At 45.0% G+C, this 17,707-nt stretch overlaps 1 protein-coding gene across 1 annotated transcript in view; it reads left to right on the top strand.

The window, feature by feature from the left end:
- RCCD1 (RCC1 domain containing 1) overlaps window positions 1-17,707 on the top strand; it is a 46,609-nt gene that overhangs the window by 17,400 nt on the left and 11,502 nt on the right. Inside the window, exons 3-7 of the mRNA XM_082253240.1 lie at window positions 584-731; window positions 4,746-4,867; window positions 8,443-8,520; window positions 8,599-8,754; window positions 12,714-12,743. Coding sequence (XP_082109366.1) covers window positions 584-731; window positions 4,746-4,867; window positions 8,443-8,520; window positions 8,599-8,754; window positions 12,714-12,743 — 534 coding nt within the window. The remainder of the gene's footprint in view (window positions 1-583; window positions 732-4,745; window positions 4,868-8,442; window positions 8,521-8,598; window positions 8,755-12,713; window positions 12,744-17,707) is intronic.

Raw genomic sequence — 17,707 nt, 5'->3', positions numbered from 1 at the left:
AAACCTGCCAGAAAACTGTAGGTACAATGCACTTCACCCGCGGTGTGGGTAAACCCGAGCACATCAGTGTGAAAGCAGCCCGATACTATTATGCCCAGTGTATTGCTTCACACTGACCTGAGGATCTCTTCTTTCCTGCTGCTGGCACCACTCTGGAGACCGCTAGCCGGGATAAGAGGTGGAGTGCAGTTGGTATCACTCCACATGGGACAGGAGTCGGCACTACAGAGGAGGCATTGGATTATGCGGCTCCTGCTCCCTACTACACCTCCAACTTTACAAGTAGTCCCTCTGCATTGCACTCTGATTGATGCTCTGGGATGGCGGGTCAGCAAGCCCAGACCACGATCTACCAGTCACCTGTCCATGATCTACTAGTAAATCCCGATCTACAGGTTTCTAACCCCCGGTCTATATGAATACATGTCAGGGGATCTTCATCCTACACTTGAGGAAGAGATTTATTTTGGATACATAGAATTTTATTTTTAGGAATAATGCTGATAATATCACGATTGCTTAAATATAATGTTTAAATATTGCCCTGTAGAAATAACGTTCCAATTTTTTGTATTATTTGCAGTCTTCCCCCTGCTGGGCAATGGCTACGTATTACTCCAGCCTCCATTCTTCAGGGAGCTCCCACTCCAGGCTCAGAGGATTGCACTAGGGAATGAGCACATTGTACTGCTGACCTCTGATGGAAAAGTAATGACCTGGGGAGCCGGCAGGTAGGATATTGTCCAGCTTCGGGCTTGTGCAAACCTCAATATTGTGTGCCATCAATAGCCAGGAGATACATGGAGAGGAGAAAAGAACGATTGTTGTCTATGCATTCTTGGGAACATAGGAAAAGGAGGTGATAGTGTAATGATTCGCGAACCTCAATCAGGCTCAAAATAGATTTCTGCTGCTGGATCTAATTAAATAATTGTAGTGCATGCACGAGGAGATCACACTGACACACATTGTTCAGGTAAATGATACTTCCTGTTTATTTCTACTGTGCATATGTGTTATATAGTTAGTAGGCGGTGTCATAAGTTAGTAGGTCATAAGCATAATATTAGCATAATACTGATTATTTGCAGCTTTCTGATTAGTCATTTCCATTATAAAGTAACTCCCTTCGAGTTTATGAATGTTATCTTTAAGGAAGGGCTTTGTGCCAAAGCGCCATCTTCCTCACAAAATTCCATTTCGATGGAGGGGGTATCTAGTAATGGCCATTTTGAGTAAGGAATTCAGAAATGCATATTTACATATATATATATATATATATATATGAAAAACAGACATAGAAAAATAGACTCACAAGTGTTCATTAAATTCCTTCACAATGGACCCACACACCCCAGTGCTGTATGCAGCTGGTCCCTAATACTTCTCTCCAGTGTTCTATTCACTCCCAACATGTGTACTAGATACACATCTCCACATATGGAACCTTTCTTTACGCTATCCTATACTGCCTTCCATCTGTCTTTTCTCACCCACGTAAATTTAACTACTAAAATACCCTGAGGCTGATTTTCCCCAAAAAAAAAAAAAGAACATCTTATTATACTTTTGTATTCACTTCAAATTCCCTATCAGATTTGTAGGAAGCCCATGCTTGCATACTTCTCCAGAGCCTCTCTCATCCTCTAGAACTTCCTACCTCAATCTATCTGGCTGTCTCCTACTCTCTTTAGGCGATTCATGAAAACTCATCTCTTCAGGGAAGTCTACTCTATCTCACCTCCATCTAATAACTGGAATCCTACCTTCTTCGTCAGCTCATTCCTCAGTTATTAGCTTTTGTATTACTTGACCCTCCGTTTTTAGATTGTAAGCTCTCACAAACAGGGCTTTCCCGTCCCTCTTGTCTTGAATTGCATTGTAATTGTTCTGCCTCCCTTTATTTGTAAACACTGTGCAGACTGTTGGGGCTATATAAATCCTGTATAGTAGTAATAAATCCTGTATAGTAGTAATAAATCCTGTATAGTAGTAATTAGAGCTACACAATTCTGGATAAAATGAGAATCACTATTTTTTTGCTTAGAATAAAGATCACGATTCTCTCACTATTCTAAGCGTAACATAATCTTTTATATTATACAAAAAAATTGGGCTGACTTTACTGTTTAGTTTTTTTTTTTTTAAAATACATTAAAGTGTATTTTTTTTTCCCCCCAAAAAAACTGCGTTTGAAAGACTTCTATGCAAATACAGTGTGACATAAAAGATTGCAACAATCAACATTTTATTCTCTAGGATCTCTGCTAAAATATATATAATGTTTGCGGGCTGGGCTCTAAGTAGTTTTCTAGCAATAAATACTGATTTTAACTTGTAAGCAACATGTGTCAGAAATAGGTTTAGTCTTTAACCACCTCCCACCTGGCCATTGTAAATATACGGCCGGGTGGGAGTCTCGTCCTTCTGAATGGACGTTCCGGAACGTCCATTCAGAAGGAGCGAGATCGCGCCGCCGCGTGCATCTGGATCTCAATGTGCCTGTGTCCCTCGGACACAGCGCAACAAGATGCGTCAGGAGGGCCCTGTGATTGGCCCTCCTGATCACATGACGGCTGTGTCCAATCACAGCCGTCATGCAATGTAAATACAGCCGTTGTAACGGCTTCGATCTCTTCTCCTTCCTGACAGATCCTGTCAGTGAGGAGAAGAAGAGGATCGATACTGGAGCTGGGGTGATCAGTGAGTATTTCTAAGTACTCACTGATCACAGGGGGGGTCTGTGCTGGTAATCAGAACATTGATTACCAGTGCAGCCCTGGGGGGGATGGGGAGCCACCAGGGATGCCCACCCATGACCACCAGGGATGCCCACCATGGCCACCAGGGGTGGTGCTCTCCTATCAGTGCTGCCCATCAATGCCATATATCAGTGCTGCCCACCAGTGCCGTTATTGCCATCCACCAGTGCCCATTATTGCCCACCAGTGCTGCCTATCAGTGCCCATCAGTGCCCCCCATCAGTGCCAATCAGTGCGGCCCATCAGTGCTGATCAGTGCCACCTATCAGTGCCCATCAGTGCCGCCGATCAGTGCCCATCAGTGCTGCCTATCAGTGCCCATCAGCGCTGCCTATCAGTGCCCACCAATGCTACATATCAGTGCTATCTATCAGTGCCACATATCAGTGCCCATCAGTGCTGCATATCAGTGCCACCCCATCAGTGCCACCCAATCAGTGTCTCCTCATCAGTGCCTGTCAGTGCGGCGTCATCAGTGCTCATCAGTGCAGGAAAAAACGTATCTATTCACAAAATTTTATAACCTAAACAAAAAAACGTTTTTTTTTTCAAACTTTTCGGTGTTTTTTTATTTGTGCTCCAAAAAAGAAAAAACCTGGCGGTGATTAAATACCACCAAAAGAAAGCTCTATTTGTGGGGAAAAAATGACACAAATTTGGTTTAGGTACAGTGTTGCATGACCGCGCAATTGTCATTCAAAATGCAACAGCGCTAAAAGATGAAAATTGGTCTGGGAAGGAAGGGGGTTTAAGTGCCCAGTATTGAGGTAGTTAAAGCGGTGTTCCAGCCTCACCCCCTCCCCCTCCAAAAATTAAAAGTCAGCAGCTACACATACTGTACACATACTGTAGCTGCTGACTTTTAATATTAGGACACTTACCTGTCCTGGAGTCCAGCGATGTCGGCACTGCAGCCGATGTTCCATTGCCGGTGAGGGAACCCTGCGGTGAAGCCTTGCAGCTTCACGGGCGGGTCCCTAATGCGGGTGGCAGGGGATGGAGGAGGGGGGCAAACTTTCGAGGGGCGGCGCTGCCTCCCGGAAGTGGGGAAGGGTACCTGTCAAACATTGTTAAGGCTGCCAGATTTATAAACACAATGCTTTACAATGTATCTTTTCACTCTTTTAGAGTGAACTTCCATCTGTAAGTGAAGGCAGGTAAACCTCTTAAAGCGGAGTTCCACCAAATTCCGCTCATTTGCTCCCCCCCCATGTCACATTTGGCACCTTTCGGGGGGGGGAGCAAATGAGCGGAATTTGGTGGAACTCTGCTTTAAGAGGTTTACCTGCCTTCACTTACAGATGGAAGTTCATTCCTTTGATCTAAAAGAGTGAAAAGATACATTGTAAAGCATTGTGTTTATAAATCTGGCAGCCTTAACAATGTGTTTTTTTTTTTTTTTTTTTTGACAGCTGTGAGTGAGCAGAAAACGGCCCTGTAAGAATCGAGGACATGCTGTTTTAAGATCGTGAGGGGGGTGGGGGGGTGAACCAAGATCACAATTTTTTTAATTAATCGTGCATCTCTAGTAGTAATAATAATTTGGTTTTTATTAAATTAAAATTTATTAAATCCAGTTGAATTATGATGTCAGCATAGAGTGAAATTAAGACTGGCCATAGACAGATTTTTTTCTTTTTGATCAGCCCAGCGGGCTGAATGAAAAAAAACAAACGGATTCCCCCATCCACACAATCAACATTGATGGAGAAATCCTCTCTGCTGTGCTATTGTATTCTGACAGCAGGACTGTCCGATGCCAGAATAGGGATCAGCGGCTGTAGCTGGCTGGTTAACAAATGTTTCCAACAGTCCGCCTCAACAGGAGTCAATGGTTAGAGCAGGAACAGCCATACATGGATCGAAATTCCGTCGGCCCCTGCTGAACCAGCTGAATTTCGATCCGTCCATGCCCAGCTTTGGTAGACCAGCCCCAATGAGAAGAGATGAACGTGTTTTGATTTGTTTCTTTTTCTTTCTTAGACATGGGGAGCTGGGACATGGAGATGTAGAAGATGTCTGGGAACCTCGCATAGTGGAAGCGCTACATGGGGTACCAATGAAAGAAGTGGCAGCTGGAGGATGGCATTCGGCCAGCATCAGTGGTAAGCACTATGAAATGTTATTATTTCCATTATAGATTGTCACTGATTCATGAAACTCTATGACACTGAAAAACAAAATTTAAATTGGTAAACCCATCCAATGGGATATGTCGGTTAACCACTTAAGCCCCGGAAGATTTTACCCCCATTCCGACCAGGGGGTATTTTGCGATTCGGCACTGCGTGACTTTAACGGACAATTGCGCGGTCGTGCGACGCTGTACCTAAACGAATTTGGCGTCCTTTTTTTCCCCACAAACAAAGCTTTCTTTTGGTGGTATTTGATCACCTGTGCGATTTTTTGATCATGCGCTATAAACAAAAAAAGAGCGTCAATTTTGCAAAAATAGCAATATTTTTCACATTTTTTTATATGAAATTCCCCCCAAAAAATCCCCTGGCCAATTTGTTTTATGCTACATATGTTTGGTAAAAAAAATCGCAAAAAGCGTATTTTGATTGGTTTGCGCAAAAGTTATCGCGTTTACTAACAAAGGGAAAGATTTTTGTCATTTTTGTTGGTTTTTTTTTTTAACGCGTAATGGCGGCGATCTGCGATTTTTTTGCGGTACTGCGACATTGCAGCGGACAGATCGGACCCTTGACTGACATTTTTGACACTTTTGGGGTTACCAGTGACATTTCTACAGTAATCAGTGCTATATATATGCACTGTTACTGTAAAAATACACTGGTAGTGAAGGGGTTAACTTTATTTGGGAGGGAGGGGCTGTGTGTGTCCCTAGGGGCGTGCTTTCTACTGTGATTGGCTGTGGCTTGAGCTGTAAGGACACTGATCAACGGATCTACATAGTAGATCCATGTGATCAGTGTCTTTACAGCGAGGAGAATGACAGGTGGCTTGTTTACACAAGCTGCCTGACATTCTCCCTCTCCCCCGCCGATCGCCGAGTGGCCGGCGGACATCGGGTCCGCTGGTCACACGTGCGGGGGGTCCGTGACCACGCGGGAGCGCGCCTCCGGCGGCGCGCGCTCGCTCCCTAGACCCTCACAAGCAAGCAACGTAGCCCTACGTTAGTTTGCCTGTGAGGGGCTGACCGCCGACGTAGATAGTCGTGCGGCGGTCGGCAAGTGGTTAAGAAGGGGGGGATAGGTGGGACTTTAAATAAGGCAATGATCAATGTGATGTGTCAGTGTTGTGTAGATGCAAGCAGGTTGATTCACCCCCGGCTTCCTATAGCTCTTTTGGTTTGGACAGAGAGGTCTCCCCCCCCCCCCCCAAGCTGTCTTCTCCTGCTCCAGCCATTATACAATGTTCTCATTTTCATCTCTGTGCTGTCTATGCATTTTACATTATGGAGAATGCAGTAAGATGTTCTGCCTTGTTTTGCCATAGCTGTCAAAAGTCAGAACCTTTCATGGGGACATCTTACCTCTGGAGTCCGGGCTTGCTCTCCTGAAGACATTTTCTCTTGTTCACATCAATACAATTATGGATGATGGCCACATGTGTCAGTTATTTTTATTCATCAATAAAATTTCCTGAGGAGGGTATTGTGTGTGTGAAAGCTTATTTAAACCCCTGCCCTGTGATTGGGAATGACACTCACGGTATGCAGCATATCTATGGTCAGAATGTCAAATTCTATATTCATTCCCACATTGTATTTCAATTATTTCTAGTCTACTATCAATCCCAATGATCTTGAAGTTTGTAAACTTATTTTGTGAAGATCCCCACACATTTACTTCCTGGAATTCTGGGACATGTAGTCACTATGTCCTGTGAGTGGGCACTGCTGTGTCACACATTTCACAGAGCCTGCCTTCTGTACTACAAAGGATCTGAGGGGAGGAGTTTCAGAGGCGGAGTCAGTACAGGAATCACTGCTTGCAGCAACAATGTACCATGGGATATGTAGTCCTTAGAAATGGAAGGTAAATAGCAGAGGAGAAGCTGCAAAGCATGCTGGGAATTGAGGAAGTTGTGGAAAGAGACAATCAGTACACAAGCAGCACTCATAGCATAAAAAATGATTTTTATACTCGGGCTTATGTTGGATTGTAAAAAATAATTCTTTATTTGGATTGCTATTACAATGCTGATAATATAAAACTAAAGTGTATGCTGTGACCATTGATGATTTCCTTTTGAAGTGGATGTAAACCCTCACATATACCCAGTGAAGTGAACAGCCTCAGATGATAAACAAAGATGAAACAAATCCTCCTACATAAGTTTTGTATATCTGCTGTCTTCAGCTTTCTACACTGTTTAGAAAGTGAACGTCATGTTAGAATTATTTTCTTCCTGTTCCAGCACTGGGTGTGGAGTTTGGCATATGCTGTGTGACAGCTGACTGGAGGAAAGACACCCCCCACTCCCTCCACATAGGCAGAGGAAGGAAGAAACATGCAGGACTGTGCTGTGAATAGACCAGCTCTCTGCTAATCTATCTCTATGCACCCTTCCTGATACAGATTTCCAGCTGCTTTTAGTTCCTGTGTCAGAGAACTTGTTAGAAGTTATCATGCTGATAACAGAGGAATGGAGCAGCAGAAAGACACAGGACTTAGAGCTTTGGAGAGAAATAAGTAGACACTACAGATATATGTTCCAAGTCAGATTTCATGAATAGGGTTTACATCCACTTTAAGGGCTTTTTAACACTTGTGGTAAATTTTAAGGCAGCCTAAAAGCGCAATAATGCACCTATAGCATTAATGAACATTTAGGATGTGTTGTAGAGGCATTTATGTTGCATTAGGTAACACTTCTCTTGTAACACTTTTGCAAGGCTAAAATGGGAAATAATCACTTTTGACGCTTTGCACCACACCGTAAATGCCATACGCGCGTTTAATGTGCGGTTGTGGTGTGTTTTAATAGAAGTGAATGGAGGCAGTTGCAAAGCATCAATGCCTGCCAAACTCTGCCGGCAGCATTATTTTTGCCTCGCAGCAATGCAAAGCAACACTAACGCTGCACTGTGAACACCTCCACCTACTCCCTATTGTAACAATTTTAGTGGCATTGATAGACGTTCGGGAAGCGTTAAAAAATGCAACCCAACTGCCTATTTTCAATGCTTGTGTGAAAGAGCCCTAACTGTGCTTTGTATAGGATAAAGTGATGTGTCCTCAAGCAGCCCCTTTAGGCTAGGTTCACATTTGTGCGGGCTGTGCCACCTATGTTTGCTCGGGCATGACAGCCTATTCATTTGAATTGGCTGCCATGCCCCGTGAAACGCAATAAAGATGTCTCTGTATTACTTTGGAAATCGCAGCCTGCACAGTCAGGAACCACGGGTGCGGGGCGGTATGCCATTAGGACTAATGGCATCATCCTGCAGGTCCTGGTTTTCACACTGTGGGTGGTTGAAGCTGCAGGAATTTGCGCGGGTCCCACATGGGCACCCCCTGCACAGGTGTGAACCTATCCTTAAGAAGCAGAAGTGTGCTTGTAACCCCCCTAGTGTTCAGCACAGAGACCTACAAGCCTGAGGAAATGCAGTGATTTGGTGACTAGTTTGCATCCATAAATCGAACCGGTTTGCTTGGCTTAGCTTACTCTGACATTTTAAGTAACCGCACTGAAATGTTTCTTCCTCTAGAAGGTGGAGACGTTTATTGTTGGGGATGGAATGAATCTGGCCAGCTTGGACTTCCATCAAAGACCCAAGCACAGGAGAGTAAGTTCATTGGCGGTGTGTTTCCTCGGCTGCTTGTTTTCTAACATTATAGACTGCATTGTTTTTATCTCTGCTCAGGAATGACCCTGCAGGAGGTGAGGACAGAGGATGATGAGAATGATGAGGACAGTGGTTATATTGCAGTCCAGTCTTTCCCAGCTTTGATTGACCTCCCTCAGGAATCAGAAGCTTCAAAGATAAGCTGTGGGTCCCGTCATACGGCTGCAGTAACACGTATGTACTTACTGGATTTTCTTGTATACTTCTCATCAGGGCCGGTACAAGGATTTTTGCCACCCTAGGCAAAATAAAAATTGCCGCCCCCCTATTCGTTTCCTGGCACTACAGGACCCTGTAGTGCCCCTCTCCCTCCCACTCCAAGTTGCTGAAGGGGTTAAAACCCTTTCAGTGACTTACCTCGGCACTGGGTCAGGCTCCGCCTACTCTCCTTCCTCGCTGACGTCAGCCGGCGGGGGAGACCTAATGCGCATGCGCAGCAATGGCCACGCACGCGCATTAGACCACCCCATAGGAAAGCATTATTCATTTCTTTCCATGGGGATTTCAGCGATGCTGGAGGTCCTCATCCTGCTTCCGGGTGCAGGATGCCGGCCCCCCCTCCTGAGTTGCACCCTAGGCGGCTGCCAAGGTCGCCTTACAGGTAGCGCCGGCCCTGCTTCTCACATAGGAAAAGTTTATGAGTTTTCTTACATTATCAGACTACAGCCTTTAAAAAGGAGAACTTTTACCCTAAATGTAATAGATATTAGGTTTATTCTTATCAACTGACACAAAATCACCCAAATATTCTGTACCTGTTGCCACCTACATTATACATAAGTGCGGCAGCAAAAGGGTGGCCTTTAACACCCAAACGCCCCACATATGCATCACTGAGCGGCTGATGGTTTTTATGCTGAGAACACAGTCACTGCACGCTTCCAGCACAGAGACCAAGCTGGACAGACTCCTGATCATGTGACCACTGTGATAGCCAATCACACTGGTTACATGATCACTGATCCTTCTCATCCCCCCAGGCATACTGACCATATTACTGACACTGGGGCTGAGCAGGAAGGGGTTAAGGCCTATTTCCAGAGAAAGTAACAAGTCTGCCTTACAGTGATGCAAGGGTTAAATTTTTAGGTCTAGAGGACTAGGAAAAAAAAAAAACTAGAACCTTCCGGGCCCCGATGCAAGAAACCATAAAGGGGCCTCCGGACAGGGCCCTTCCCTCCCAGCCCAGTGGCGGAATGCCAGGGCCAGTCACAAGTAGTGACATTTTGTGTGGTAGTTCTGTCACCGGTGTTTTTATTTTTCTACCATTTTTGTTTTATTCATTTTTTTTTTTTTTTTACAATATTTTTTTTAAATATTTTTTCCATTTTTTTAAGGAGCCTCGTTGGGGGGCTTTGGTGAAATATCTAAACAGACCTATGATATTCCACCTTGAGACAGAGAAAGGAGATTGAGGACACAGCTCTCAATCTCCTTCACTGAAGTCTCAGCTGCACAGAATAAATGGATAGGAATAGCGCTGTACAGAGCTTTCCATTCATTCATATACTGAAGCATTGCAAACACAGTTTACTATGTTTCTGTTATGAATAGACACAGTCAGTGATCAGTATGGATCACTGACTGTCCATTCAGAAGAGGCTTCATCCTTACAGATCCCCTGCAGCAGCTGGTTGGAGAGGGGAGGGGGGAACCTTGCAGAGCTGTGGGGGCTGGAGAGCACACCAGGGGGAGGAGGGCAGCAGAAAGAAGCTGCATAGGAGGAGCTGTGCCCTTCACTGATCCCTTCATCCCCCCCCCTCCACTTCTCCTTCTCTCCCTCCCACAAGCATTCAGTGGCTGCAGGAGGAAAATAGACAGACGGGTTCCTCTATGCCGTTGTTTCTCAGTCTTTTTCCAGTCAGGGCGCCCTTTGAAAGTATTTTCAGTCTGGAAGCCCCCCCAATCTAAGGCTTGGTTCACATTACTCCGTGTCACAGAATACCCGCATAATTGCCAGTGTTCCTGACACGCAGACAAACACAAAGGGGTGTCATTTATTCTTAATGGTACCCCTATGCATTGACAAACATGGTGCATTTTCAGTGCAGCACAATTAAAGAAAAAAAAAAGGGATTTTTGTTCCCTGTGTTTTTGTGGGGCTGCCCTATATGAAGCACACAGCTGCACAGATGTGAACCAAGGGCCTGTTCACATGTTCGGTTGAGGGGTGGTAAAACCACATGCTTTAGCTGTGTTTTTACCACCCCAAACTATTCCCCCCTGTAGCTGCACAAGAGGCAGCTGGGGGTGGACACATACTGCGGCTGGAAGTATACCCCCAGGTGAATGGGGCTGCACTACAACCACCCTGCAACTGTGTGCATTGCATGCTGTTGCAGAATAGTGATGATGCATTTAGGAGGCAAAAACAGACGGTGAGGAGGCAACATCTTGCCTTTATTTACCGCCTGGCAAATGCCTCTGAAAAGAACAGCATTTTCTTGCTGGTACTATAAACAAGGATTAAAAGTAATGTGCATGTAAACACATAATACATACACACGTATATTAGCACACACTTTTATATATACACACATACACATGTAGCACCCTCCTAGATAGGTGCTAGGTAAAGGCATTGTTTGCTCCACCTACTTATCAGCGGAGCCTGATCGGTAGTTCTGCCTGTTACATGTGTCCAGGTGTGATTCACTTGGTCTGAGGGAGTGTCCCCACTTTGTCCAATAGGGGAGCATGTTGGACAGTGGAGGAAACCCAGCCAGTGACACACAGGCTTTTGTGAGTGTCCCAGTGGGAGGGCACAATAGTGGTGCATCCTGGGATTGGTGATAAAAAGCCAAGGGCACATGTGACAGGGCGTCTTTGGGCGGGAAGCCAGGTCCCAGGAGGAGGGTGACGGCTGTCTCTCCTCCTGTCAGTGTGGAAAGCGGAGTGTGGAAAGCGGTCACAGGCGGTCGGTCTAATGGACCTGAGGTGTGGTGCTGGGCTGTGTGGTCCAAAGGAAACTGACAGTGGAGCAGTGGCAGAGCAACCTGAGGAAAAACCGTGTCCGTGAGTACCAGGGAGCCTGCCAGGGGTCTGCCCAGGAAGGGGACCACTCCAGGGAGAGTCAGTGGACAGGAGTTCAGCACACACAGCAAGTGAGAAAGGGGGTGCCAAGTTAGACCCTGAAGAGTAACCTAAAACGTAGTTCACCTTTTATATCTTCACTTCAGTGGCAAGGTGAAGCAGCGGCCTTGCTGCATACACTACAGCTATTTGTCCTCAATATTGTGAATAGTTCAAGTTGGAGTATCCCACTCATCCCTTCTCCCATCCCAGTTCCAAATAAAAAAAAAAAAACCCTGGCCTGTTCAATGACTGAGCTGAAGATTTAAAGTGATAAGTTTACCAGACTGTTGCAATGGGTAACCCAGGGGAATCAATTCTCAGCAGCTCCCAAGGGGGCAGTGCTACAAAAATGGCAGTACTGTATCTGAACTCTTCCTGCTGGGTACTGCACTGTAGGGGGAGGCAGAGAGCGCACAGCTCACACTGTGCTTTCACTTTCTTAGGTCTAAACAGTGTGACTGTCTCCATAGGTGTGCGCAGCCTATTGCATTAGGGTGTGCACCCCAAAGTTTAAATACACATGCATGTGTTTGCCTACATGTATATGGCCCCGGTACATTACTCTCCCTGCTGGCAAAGTGAAATAGAAGTGTGTGGCACTTCTCTTATGGCAGAGCAGGTCTGAGGGAGATCTTTCCCATCTCCTCACTGGCAAACAGAGTGATAATGCTAATGTGCCCTAGGTGATTAGGGTGTGCCCAGGCACACCTGGCACACCCTGTGCGCACGCCTATGACCGTCTCCTGCAGTGCCGATTTACAGTTCAGCTGAGGATCGGGAGCTCGATCTCTTCTGCCTTTGCCGCTCCTCCTCTCCAGGCATAAGGGGGGCCGAGCACAGGCCCCCTGCAGCATGGGGCCTGAAACAAGAGGGTGACACCTGCGACCCCCCCCTGTATGCCTGCCCCTTGTTAATATTCAAAAACTAAAGCTAAATTTTTTTTTACCAAAATAGAACAGTTGTCTATGGCAACCAAAGCAGTTGCAACTTCTAACTGAAAGGCTACTGATGGGTTACTGTGGCAGCTGCAGCTCATAGATTTGTCTTCATTGTTGCAGGTTCTGGTGAGTTGTACACCTGGGGGTGGGGTAAGTACCATTTTTATTCCCATATTCTCTAATAGAAAAAAATACCCCTTGATCAGACAGACAATGAAAATGTTGAATATAGAGAAAAACAACATATGGTTTTATTAGCTGGTGATCCTGCCAGTGGATCCTTGCTTTTCACTTCCTGTAACAGACCGAGCTGTCCAGCAAAAGTGGACGTTACAGAGTTGGGACAAACCATTTACCATTGATAAGGGGTGCTGCCTACAGTCAGCATTTATTTATGTGTTTTTCGGTTCAATAAATGTTTATTTAAAAAGCATTTTCATAGAAAATTATAAGTCTACACATAGTTTACAGATCAACTGCACATTAAGAATAAATGCTAGTGTGGTACTTACGGCATCACAGACAAGGATTAACCTGTGTGTTTAACTTATACCATGGGCCAAAGACATGAAATAAAATGTGGAAAGCGAGATCAAATAGCAAATATTGGTCCTGGCTCTTTTTGTTTACCCAAGTAGTAAGACCAAATCTCCTGCGCTTGAGTAAAATCTTGATGGAGTAAAAAGAGGTGCACTACAAACTCAGATGTTGAAAGAGCTATCGGTCTTGCTGCCCCCTTCAGGATCAAGGGTATCCAGAACCAACTGGTAGAAAAGGAAAAAAAAGAGGGGCGCACCGGCCTAGTGGATTACCATAAAACCATTTATTTAAAATATTAAAAGATGTACAAAGTACTCACAAAGCTGGTGTGATACAACACAAATCAACATAGTATATGCAATCTCCAAGGTAGCCAAGGTCCCAAATGTAGCGAATGGACATGCAGATGGTCGCATGGGGCTGCTGTGGCTAGGCTGACGCGTTTCAGGGGCGAACCCCCTTCCTCAGAGCCAGAAAGAATGCTGCTGGTTCACATGCCGGACGGCTGTAGACTAAATGGGAGCTGACCCCACCTCTTCCTGCTCCGTCCCAGACCCAAAGGCGGGACAATGGGGGTAAAGGGAGGGGAGGAAAAGATGGAACACATTGAGAAGAAAAGAAGGCAAAAGGGGGAGGGGGGTTGTTTTGGGGACAAGGGAGGAACATGGGCGAGGAGGGCGAGGACATTTGTCCAGCCCGGGCCGAAGCCACCCATTATCCAAGGCCAGCCCGGACTATGTGATCAGCAACAAAATATATACAGCAAATGAAGCACTTGTTAGAACACAAAAGGGAAGATAAAAAACAAAATATAATGAATAGTACATTGCAAAGGAAAAATCACAATCAACACCTTAGGTCTCTGTAGTTTCAAAGGGAAATTCTAATATTCCCCATAGTGAACAGCGGAAGTGATGTCAGTGGAACGCATCCACCCGCACTTCCGATCTTTACTTCCGGGTGCGGGCTGGCGTGCGTTCCGGAGGAATGCCACAGCCTTTCGAATGGAGGGTTTTAACAGCGCACACCTCACCATTCTGGTCCCGGCCAGCGTTCATGCCACGGCTCCTAAGCCCTATATAGGGATCACAGGTACTACCACACATACAGATGCCTATTGGGTCCTTGTGTATTGTATTATATCAAATGCATTGTAAGTTTATATGCTTCTAACATCTTATTTCTAATGCCCCATATCTACGGATAGAGTCATCTGTGTAGCACTGTAGGTCAGTGGCTATTGACACTGATCTGCTTGCTGCTACACTAAAGATGGACAAGTGAAGTAGTAGAATTTCCCTTTGAACCTACAGAGACCTAAGGTGTTGATTGTGAGTTTTCCTTTGCAATGTACTATTCATTATATTTTGTTTTTTATCCTCCCTTTTGTGTTCTAACAAGTGCTTCATTTGCTGTATATATTTTGTTGCTGATCATATAGTCCGGGCTGGCCTTGGATGATGGGTGGCTTCGGCCCGGGCTGGACAAACGTCCTCGCCCTCCTCGCCCATGTTCCTCCCTTGTCCCCAAACCCCCCCCCCTCCCCCTTTTGCCTTCTTTTCTTCTCAATGTGTTCCATCTTTTCCTCCCCTTCCCCTCCCTTTACCCCCATTGTCCCGCCTTTGGGTCTGGGGCGGAGCAGGAAGAGGTGGGGTCAGCTCCCATTTAGTCTACAGCCGTCCGGCATGTGAACCAGCAGCATTCTTTCTGGCTCTGAGGAAGGGGGTTCGCCTCTGAAACGCGTCAGCCTAGTCACAGCAGCCCCATGCGACCATCTGCATGTCCATTCGCTACATTTGGGACCTTGGCGATTGCATATGCTATGTTGATGTGTGTTGTATCACACCAGCTTTGTGAGTACTTTGTACATCTTTTAATATTTTAAATAAATGGTTTTATGGTAATGCACTAGGTCGGTGCGCCCCTCTTTTTTCTTTTTTTGTCTTTTCTACCTCTTTTTTGTTTACCCCCAGAGGCCCACTAAATGGTCAAATAGAATGGAGGATAATAAACAGAAACGGTCAAGGAAAAGAGAAATAAAAGGGGGGGGGGGGTTGAGAGAAGGGAGAAGGAGAAGGATAGAGAGGTAGAAGAAAGGCATTTAACATAAAATGGTGGGGTGGGTGTCATGTTGTTCATATGTTTTAACCCTTTTGCTGCCACCAATGTAACCTTTACATTCGTGGCGACTCCAGCATGTAAATTATAATTCCTACAAGTGATTGACTGTGTCAACCCAACCTAGGTTCTCTGCTATTTAATGGATAAGTTCACCTTTTAAATAAAAATAATAAATGCATATCTTTTAGCAGGTAAAAATTAAAAGTGCATTTATTATTATTAATATTATTTATTTTTTTTTATTTTTTTTATTACTAGGACCCTGGAAAGCATTGCACCCATCAGCAGATCGCAGGTGCCATGCAGGACTCCTGCAGACTGTCAGTGTATGTCTGCTTGTACCTCATATGGGCAGGCAGTGACACAATGACAGGAAGACACAGTGAGGGAACTACCAGAGCGCTCAACAGTGTCCTGGTAGTTCATTAAAACTGCAAGCTAATAGCCACAAAGGCTGTTGATACTTGTAGTTTCTCATTCACAGTAATCTGTGAATGAAGGACCGCATCGGGCGAAGCCAAGATTAGTGTGTGCTATAAATTGCCTCCAGCATTTCTCCCATTTTTTTTTTTGCTGTAGCCCAGTTCCCCAGAGCAGCAGCAAACATTTAGGCTGTCAATAGATTGGCCTTTAGTGGCTCTGCACCTGTAAAAGGGGCCAGCCTGAAGTGATCTAGCAGGATCAAATTTTTGACTAACCTTCCACTTTAACCACTTCCGGACCGCCCACCGCATATATACTGCGGCAGGGCGGCCCTCCTGCGCGAACCGACATAGGGCTACATTGGGCACGCGCCTGCAGCTAGGGGGCGAGCGCGTGCGTGCTATCGGCGGCCGGCTCCCGCCCCCACTCAGCAGCGGGGAAGGCGATGCACGGGGCAGGCGGCTCTGATAGCCGCCTGACACCCGCAATCGTTCCCTGCTGAGAGAGAAGAACGGTCAGCTGTTGTAAAGACAGCTGACCGTTGTTCTCTCTGGAATGATCATAAAAGCGCCTGTGATCCTGCTATGTAGGATCACAGGTCTCTATGATCATTTCACAAGTCCCTCCCCCACAGTTAGAATCACTCCCCTAGGCTCACATTTAACCCCTTGATCACCCACAGTGTTAACCCCTTCCCTGCCAGTGTCATTATTACAGTAACAGTGCATCTTTTTAGCACTGATTACTGTAGTAATGTCACTGGTCCCCCCCAAAAGTGTCAAAATTGTCAGTTAGGGGTTCGATCTGTCCGCCGCAATTTCGCTGTTCCGCTAAAAATCGCAGATCGCCGCCATTACTTGTAAAAAAATAAAAATGACATAAATCTTTCCCAGAGTTAGTAGACGCAATGACAATTTTGCACAAACCAATCAAAATACGCTTACTGCGATTTTTACCAAAAATATGTACAGAAAACAAATTGGCCTAAAATGTTAAAAAAATTTGATTTTTACATTTTTTTTTTTGGGAATGTTATATAGCAGAATGTGAAAAATATTGTTTTTTTTTTTTTTTTTCATAATTGTCGCTTTTTTTTTGTTTGTAGCGCATAAAATAAAAATTGCACAGGTGATCAAATACCACCAAAAGAAAGCTCTATTTGTGGAAAAAAAAGGACATAAATTTTATTTGGGTACAGCGTCGCACGACCGCACAATTGTCCGTTAAAGTAACGCAGTGCCGAATCGCAAAATATGGCCTGGTCCAGAAATGGTTAAAATTCGACCCAAAAATGTTCATTTTTTTCACGTGAAAAAATGACAGTGAAAGGGTTAAACCCCTTTCACACATACAGTCTGTTCAGTTCATCAGTTCAGTCACGTCAAAATGGATCAGTTATCCATCTGTTTTTCCATCCGTTTTGTTTACATCCACTACCAATGAAAAACGGACCGTTTGTCCATTTTCATCCGTTGTCATCCGTTTTTCGTCCGATCTGTTTTTTTTGACGGATGAAAAATAGGGCATTCATACGTTCCAAAAAACGGACATTGATGGAAGCGGATGAAAATGGATGTTAACGGATGATCATCCATTGTCATCCGTTTTTACATAGAGATGCACTGATGTCCGTTTTTTCATCTGTTGACGGATGGATGAAAAACGGACCGTATGTGTGAAAGGGGCCTTTCTCTACAAAATATAAACCAAAAATAAACCTTTTTGCTTAAAATGCGTTAGACATAGACAAATTAAAGCCCAACTCACACTATCTAGAGCCACCCTGCAATGGGGTGACAACTCTGCTGTGTGATTTCACTGCAGAATGTCACACATATACTGGAAAGAAAGATCTGTCAGAATCAACAGATAGTAGTTATGTTACGGGGAAAAAGAAAACACCGCTGTGTTAATGCCGGTGACAGACTGTATCCTATTTATCAATTTTTCATTTGGTGATAGTTCCACTTTAAGCACAGGTATAAATGGGCCCATAAAGGTGAAGAGACAAATACACACACAGAATAATA

Source organism: Pelophylax lessonae (assembly GCF_965119305.1).
Source record: "Pelophylax lessonae genome assembly, chromosome: 4".
Taxonomy (NCBI): Eukaryota; Metazoa; Chordata; class Amphibia; order Anura; family Ranidae; genus Pelophylax; species Pelophylax lessonae.
Note: the sequence above shows the minus strand (reverse complement) of the source record. Positions and strands in the feature narration are given on the sequence as shown.